Here is a 7,771-nt window from a genome sequence, read left to right as displayed (position 1 = left end):
CTCGCTCAGCGTTCGAACCTTTCACTCGTTTTTACACCCACCAACCCACCTCACATGACAATAAACTTTACATCTCGTTTTTCTTCTTGAATGCACAGAAACTACCAATACCCACATAGTTTACATCCCAGTTGATTCAGAACTAGTCAATCGAATTATTTCTTGTCAAGTTGTATTTCCACAGCCAACAACATATTAACAAGCGAAGAAACAGCTACTATTGCGAGAGAGTAAATAATCGTCGGAAAATCCCGCCCACCCAGCAGCGTGATCTTCCTGCGTTCCTGGCCAAGCTAACGCTTGCCCTCAGCCCAACCTACAGCTCCCTCGTACATAGCTCAGACCACGAAAGACGACGTTGGATCCGCAATACATTTGCCCTTGATTGTTCTGTGCATTGTCTCGACTTGGTCTCGACAACAACTCAAAACTCTATTAGACACCCTGCAACTTGCAATAGGGGAATTCAAAGTTGATTTCAAATGTGTATTTCGACGTTAATTCGAGTCTATTTCGAACTTGATTTCGCCTCAAAATCAGGTCAAAATCAGCTTTCAAATGGGGAGTTCAAAGTAAATTAGCTGATTTCGGCATGCGGCAGGCACTGTGCCAGGTGGAGTTTGAATATTTGAATAGTGCCTCAATGTCTATGTGCTTTGTGCATGCATGAAATGTAGAGTCCTTTGATAAACGAATAGCACCTTGATTATCATAGTATAAGTCCATTGCGTTGGTTCTCCTGTCAGCGTTCGGTAAAATCAGTCTTAGCTCAGATAACAACTTGTTGAGCCAAATTGCTTCTTTGCCGGTGTGAGTTAATGCGACGTATTCGGATTCCGTGCTGGAAAGCGTAACGATAGGTTGCTTTTTCATACTCCAGGAGACCGCTCCGGATCCGATAAAAAATGCGAATCCTGAGATTGAATGGCGGTGTGTGTGCGACGCCCAATTGGCATCCGAGTATCTGGACAGGTATAATTTGTCTCCTCCGAGTTCGAGCTTAACATCCTGAGTTCCTTTCACATAATGGAATACACGTTTAACGGCGTTTAGGTGAGTTGTTCGGGGAGATTCAAGAAATTGAGAAAGGGTATTAACAGTGAATGTTATATCCGGGCGAGTCATGATACTTGCATACATCAGTGAGCCAATTGCTTCACAATAAAGGGATTTTTTGTCGGAGTTTAATGGATGCGGTGATACGGCAGGAGATTTGAGACTAAGGTCAATTCCGGGTTCCATCGGAGTATCTGCAGTCCGAGCGTCCTGTAGATACAATTTGGTCAATGTACGCATGTTGGTCCAGATAGATTTTTCGGGTTTCTCGGTTCTGGGATGAGCTCATTCCTAGAAACCAATTAAATGCACCAAGATCAACGAGTTCAAAGTGTTTGCCGACTTGTTTCTTTGCAAGTGCATTAGTTTCTTTGGAGTCCGCAATGAAAACGAAGTCATCCGTAGCGCTGGCTATGATGCTCCAAACTGTACCATCAAATTTGTAGTAAACAGCTTCATCCGCATGACATTTGGTGTACTGCATGGTTCTGCAAATTTTCTCCTCCTTCGCTCGGGTCCACTCGTGTGCTCCCTGCTTTGTACCATATAAGGATTTCTTAAGTCGGCATACTATTCGCTTTCCGTGAAGATGGGTTGGAATGGATTTAAATTCGGAGTAGTACGGAGGAAGTTCCATGTAGATTTTCTGGTCTGGTGGCAGTGTACCATAGAGATAGGCGTTTTTGACATCTCCATGGTCAATTTTGGCTCTGAGACTTGCAGCGACTGCAAGGAATGTACGGATCGTCACCGGACGCACCGTTGGAGCGAACATATCCGTGTAGTCTACGCCAAATTTCTGCGTAAAACCCTTTGCTACTGCTCTCACCTTGTACTTGGCAACTTTTCCTTCGGAGTCCCGCTTTCTCCAGAGGACGCATCTAGATCCGACGAGATTGACACCTTTGGGTAACTCTACTAGATCCCAGGTTTCCATCTTTTCGATCTGATTGTATTCGGCTTGGAAGGCCAGTCTCCAGAGTTCCACTTCGGGTCTGGTCAATGCTTCCTCTACACTTGGTTCATCTTCTACGGCGACCATCGCTTCCGCAATTAATTCCTCTAGATTGAACAGGACTCCCCCTGGTTCTGATCTTTCCTCCTCGTCCTACAAATCTGGCAAACACGGCATCCTTTCGGGGTTTGATATGATGAGCCTTCACGTTCATGTTGTTCATCATTCTCCAACCACCGGGTCCGGGTTTCACAGCTGTTGTTCTTACAGGACGGTGATTTATTTCGGGTTCCGGAGCTTCCGGAGGCTGTTCCAGTTCAGGTTCCAGAGTTCTTGGCGGTGTTGGTGGTGGCAGATCGTCCAGGATTTGTGGCAATGGTGGTGGAATAGCAGCAGGGACTTGTGGCATACCGGAAATGCTTGGATTGGACTTGGAAAAATTCCTAGAGGTTAGAAAATTAGGTAAGTCTGTCTCCCCCTCAATGTGAGTTCCAGGTTCGAATTGTTCATCTTTGTTGAAGACTACATCCTGTTCGACCGAAACTTTCTGCTTTTTGGGCCAGTAAATTCTGTACCCTTTGGTTGCTTGGTCGTAACCAACAAACCTGCCTTCCTTTGCCCTTGCATCTAGCTTTCCTGCTTCTAAGTCCTTCACCCACACTTTCCATCCCCATTCTGGTACCTTTATGATGTCCGGTTTTAATCCAGTTCCGGCTTCCAGCGGAGTTTGATCATTCTTCAGTCCTCTATGACGAAGTCGATCTTTAACCCAAAAAGCATGGTTAATTGCTTCGGCCCACAAGTTCCGGGATAACTTGGCACATATCAACAGTGCACGAGCCATGTCCAGTGTTGTCCGGTTAATCCATTCGGATCCGCTGTTGGATTGCGGCAAATTATGGGCTGTCAAATGACGAATGGTTCCTTTAGATGCAAGATAGTTGTCAAATTCTGTAGACAAAAATTCTCCGCCTCAGTCCGCTCCGAAAATTTGGATAGGTTGGTTCCATTGAGTCATCATCCATGCCTCATACTCCTTGTACTTCTGCAGAGCTTCTGATTTATGCTTCATGAAGTGTACCTGCAATTGCTGAGTGTGTTTGTCGTGGAAAGCAATGAAGTAATTGTGACCACCTAAGGATTTAACGGGTGTGGGTCCCCAAACGTCGGCCGTAACTTTTCCACCAACAACTGGTTGGAATGATTCTCCTTCGCTTTCCTTTGGAAATGGCCTCTGAGTAATTTTCACTTTGACACAGTCTTTGCAAAATTCTCAAGGTGACTTCGGATCAATTCAGATTCCGGTGATCATTTCGTGTTTGATCATGTAGTCAATGTCGTCATAGTTGACATGGGCAAGAATCCGATGTGCTTCCATACAACTTAGAGTAATGTCCAGAGTAGATGATTCGGCAGCATGAGCATGATGATCTGTGATACGATAGAGATTTCGGATCTGGGGAATTTGGCCGACGATTTTTCCATCGGACGTTTGAATAATGCATGTACTGTCATGGATTGTAAGTTTGCATCCGGCTCAGTCCATGCTGCTGACAGAAATAAGAGTGTAGACCATTTGTAGACAATAATAGATGTTCTTCAACGTAACTTTTGTTGGACTTTTCCCGGGTCCCATCGGAAAGTAAACCTGCATATTCCCTTTGCCAATGGCATTAAAAGATCGTCCGTTGGCGGCCGTAATAGGCTCCAGAGGAATTTCGACGTAATCACTTATACTATCGCGATCTGGGGTAAAATGGCTTCTGTGTTTGGACGCTGTATAGTCCACAGAACTAGTAGCTAAGAGCGCAACTCCATCGGACTTTTCCTCCTTTTTGGCTACGTTAGCATGGGTCTATACAAGATGCAGCACACCACATCAGAAAACGAAATGCAGCACATAGCTCACCCAGCGCAAGATGCAGCACACTCAACTCAAATGCAGCGCACTTGTGAGAAGTGCAGCACACTCAACTTCCGAAACAATTTCTGGATGTGCTGTGTCTTCTTTGGGTGTGCTGCAAGTGTCAACTAAGGTACGTTAGAAATTATGTACAAGGAACAGTATTTGTATTAAGTTTGTATTAAATATGTGATAAGATTTTGATAACGATAACCAAAAAAAAAACCAGCTAAGTCCCAAACTTTGTTGGTTTAAGCAAAGGTAATAAGTAATGTATTAGGGACTAAACCTGTTTTGAAGACGGTTTTCTTCTAATTGACAGTGGCTTCCTCGTGGACGAAACAGTCAACTCCGCCTCAACAACCTTTGAAGTCGGTTTGCGACTGTGCTTCATGCTACCATCGATCATTTTTGAAGTATCGGGTACATCTCTCTCGTTTCGTTTTGGTTGGTACTGATATTCAGTGGCTGCCACAGGATTATCAGATGGCACTGTTGTTGGTAAGGAGGGTGAAGATGGCGGAAGGGGCAGGAACTGGCCATGCGGGGGACTCAATCTCGGTAAATCTGATACTCGTTCGTCAGAAGACCAGTCGACAGGGCCAAAGTTGAATGAGGGGTAATCAAAGTTGAAGGAATTGGTGTAGTGAGGAATGTAGGTTTCAACGCTGTTTGGCGGGTTGTACAAATCAACGTCAAGAAATGGTTGAGCTATGGCATTGTTGAATGCATGCCAGGCAGTGAGGTCTGTGGTTGCAACAGTCTGTGTGGCTGGAACAGAAGACTCGGCAAGAGCAGAGTCTTCTGCTGACTGGGATTGATGCAACGTTTGAGCATTCTGAACGTTGTCATCAAGCTCAGCCTTCTCCTCAATGAGCGGTAGAGCATGAGAAGCTGGGGAGGTGGACAGTGGGGTCTGGTGGGTGTCTGCTTGAACCTCACTTTCTGAGTCGTGGACACTGAAGTCGCCAACCATGTCACCACTAGGACTCTGTACCTCGGAGTACAGATCAGACAACAATGGAGGCTCAAAGTGATCTGAATGAAGGCTTATAAGTCATGGTATAGGATATAACAGAAGAACTGTAACGTACCGCTATCAATGTCCATCTCGAACTCATTACGCTTCGGCACTTCTGTAGCCGTTTTCCTTGCCACCTTCACATTGGTCTTGACTCAACCACTCGAGCTTGACTGCTCTTGCGTCTTCTTCAGCATCCTATTCTTGCGAATAGCACCAGATGAGGTTGTCACCAACTTTGTCTCCTTGAGTTGATGTTTCAAGCCATCCCTCTTCGCCTTCGCCAAATCTAATTGCTGTTGTGCTGAAGACAGCTCTTTCTGTAGCTCAGCTGTCTTGCCAACTTGTTCTGCTGCCTTTTTTGCTTTGTTTGCTTGGTTACTGCAATGTGAAGTGTTACGTGTTTGGCGATGAAGAAGCTCGTTCTGAGTGTTGTTGGGTAACCTGCATTCCATAGCCGCCTGTACCTCTTCGAGGACCGTTGCATCTACATTGCGACCTCTGAAGGATGGTCATGATATGAACTGAACGAGACTGTAGAAACTTACGTTTTGATTGCCGTGACAAGTTTGTGATGCATGTCGGTCAACCTTTTTGTCCATGCATGTTGCCCCTCACTGGTATTAGTGTGGTTAGACGTAGCATCCCAATCTTCCTCCCCCACAGGAGAGAGACCACGAATTGTACATGGAAGTATCCAAGATATCGATCGTTTATGCTTCCACCAAGCTAGCAGTATGTCAGCGGCTGTATTCCATTTGACGTGACGGGTTTGACTGACTTACCTGTCAGTTTAGCATTCTTTAAGGAAAGAATATACGAATGAAAATCTTCGAGATCTTGCTTTGTCTTGATGTGATTCATATAGCTGACGATGTGGTCATAGTCTGCCTTGTCTAGACTATGCCTGTAATTGTGCAGACCCCTGCATGATATATCAAGGAAAGGTCGTCAGTAGGAAGCTTAGGTGCTATTTGCAAAAAAAAAAAAAAAAACAAATACCGTTTGGCGTGCACCTTGCACAACTTGACAAAGTATGGAGGGAACGACTCGGGCCTGCTTCCATCTAACGGGCTGTGCGAAGGCACCTGGGTCTTCTTAAACAAAGCCGCTGCACCCTGCACCTGCGCTATCTCCATATCCACCACCATTGCCAGTAAATTTCCCTCGGAGCGTAGCCATTTGAAAGCTATGGATTGGCCAGTGAGTTCAAGCATGACCTTCTGAACAGCATCAAATAGTTTCTCGTAGGAAACAGCATCGGAATGGTTTGTGTAGACACGCATTATCGTAAGTGCTACCAATAATATCAGCTTAAGTGGTTTGTGTTACTGAAGCATCAAACACTCACCTCGCTGAACGGGCTTGTAATAAATAACCATCTCCCATTCATTGATCTCTAGAACTTCTTTCTTGTTTGTGGTTTTCCGGACGACAACTTCCTGAACTCGTTGAAACGTCATGTCGACCTCAAATGAGGTTACTTGATGGATAAGCTTCAATAAACCCTTGAAGGCGGCTAGGATGAGGAGGGTTCCATCGATATCCTGATGCATATGCATGTATCGCTAATCTGGCTCCAGGTCCTTGTCACGATGGAATAGATGTTAGACGAATGCGAATATGGTGCTCATCAATATGACGTACCGGTTAATCCCAATCCTACGGGAAAGGCCTTTGCTTTCTCAGCCTTGATCAAGTCGTGTTTTAAGCGATTATTTGCCAGAGCAGGGTGAAAGGCCGCTGGAGTTTTTCCACCGAACTCATGCTTTGCGATGGCCGCTGTGGGTCTTTCATCAGATGGTGACAACTTGACTAGCTATGGAAGATACTCACATGCCTCGATCTTGGAGACAGTCGCACCCAATACGCCATGTTGCTGGACCACCTTTGAAAACATGAGCTTGACATCCTGAGTAGCTTTACGAAGCAGTGGAACAGGATGGGTGTGTGCAATGTCGCCTGGGAAAACAATGAGTGCCTTCTTGATCGTTTTGTCTTTGGGAACATAAATGGTCATCCGTGTCTTGCATTCCAACGGAACCATCACAGCAGTGACTTGTTCACCATCCACAATATGAACAAAAGCTTCAAGAAAAGTTAGCGACAGCTTGCAGGATCAACTGATATATAACTTACGACAGACCTCCTTCTTTTTGCCTATGCGTGACATTATGATCATTCCACAAGCAGGTGTGTCTCTACTGTTTCCGTCTCTGAGACGGACGTGCTCGAGGCACTTTCTGAGTAGAGTGACGTCTATATCGGGTGGAACGGGCGATCTACGATGTCCTTGTTTGAAGTCACTCCGCCAGCCAGAGCAACCAACAAAGTGGTGCAAAACTCCAAAACTATCCTATGGAGATTGTCAATGGTGAGCCGATACTGATTTGAAGGTCCTTACAATTAGTTCTCTAATCTTGGGACGACCCTTGCGCTGTGCTGAAGTACTTGGATCCACTGTGCGACAGGGTTTGGACAACACCGAGGCGTGACTGGAGATGTTTATTAGACCGTGCAGGAAAAAGCATCGCAATCACTTACATCGCTGCTCTACTTTCTGGGGTAGAACCGTCAGCTTGTCGCATTGCGGCAATTCGTTCTTGATGAACAGGCAGAACGTTGCGTCTACTAACGCTGACTAGATCCTCTGAGAGGTAGACGCAACACCAAGTGCCTTTACATTCGTTCCTGGTGCGGAAGCATGGCTCAGCCTCCAAACCCGGCTCGAATGTAACCACCACGCTTACATCTCTTCCACTTTGGCTCTTCCACGAGTCATTATCCTAATATTACCAAGTTAGATCTCATTCACGTGGATTGTGGGTTAATGTAC

The 7,771-nt window shown here is 45.6% G+C and overlaps 3 protein-coding genes across 3 annotated transcripts, besides 1 other annotated feature; all 3 read right to left on the bottom strand.

Annotated features, from left to right (window-relative positions):
• Positions 1 to 4,197: 4,197 nt before the first annotated feature.
• E1B28_010721 (uncharacterized protein) lies at positions 4,198 to 5,024 on the bottom strand (the record flags this gene model as incomplete). The annotated part of the gene is made up of 2 exons (XM_043155696.1): positions 4,198 to 4,952; positions 5,009 to 5,024. 2 exons carry the CDS (start codon positions 5,022 to 5,024, stop codon positions 4,198 to 4,200), a joined length of 771 nt encoding a protein of 256 aa, XP_043005478.1.
• A 66-nt stretch (positions 5,025 to 5,090) lies between these two features.
• Positions 5,091 to 6,497, bottom strand: E1B28_010720 (uncharacterized protein; the record flags this gene model as incomplete). The annotated part of the gene is made up of 5 exons (XM_043155695.1): positions 5,091 to 5,436; positions 5,484 to 5,664; positions 5,721 to 5,860; positions 5,938 to 6,232; positions 6,287 to 6,497. The coding sequence occupies 5 exons, from the start codon at positions 6,495 to 6,497 to the stop codon at positions 5,091 to 5,093; spliced, it is 1,173 nt and encodes a 390-aa protein (XP_043005477.1).
• A 71-nt stretch (positions 6,498 to 6,568) lies between these two features.
• E1B28_010719 (uncharacterized protein) lies at positions 6,569 to 7,523 on the bottom strand (the record flags this gene model as incomplete). The annotated part of the gene is made up of 5 exons (XM_043155694.1): positions 6,569 to 6,717; positions 6,772 to 7,023; positions 7,075 to 7,291; positions 7,340 to 7,430; positions 7,480 to 7,523. 5 exons carry the CDS (start codon positions 7,521 to 7,523, stop codon positions 6,569 to 6,571), a joined length of 753 nt encoding a protein of 250 aa, XP_043005476.1.
• Positions 7,524 to 7,742: 219 nt separating this feature from the next.
• Positions 7,743 to 7,771: part of a sequence feature (Protein overlapping with rRNA (E1B28_010718, KAG7089005.1) was converted to a misc_feature.) that runs on past the window's edge.

The sequence above is a fragment of the Marasmius oreades genome, chromosome 7 (genome assembly GCF_018924745.1).
Source record: "Marasmius oreades isolate 03SP1 chromosome 7, whole genome shotgun sequence".
Lineage (NCBI taxonomy): Eukaryota > Fungi > Basidiomycota > Agaricomycetes > Agaricales > Marasmiaceae > Marasmius > Marasmius oreades.
Note: the sequence above shows the minus strand (reverse complement) of the source record. Positions and strands in the feature narration are given on the sequence as shown.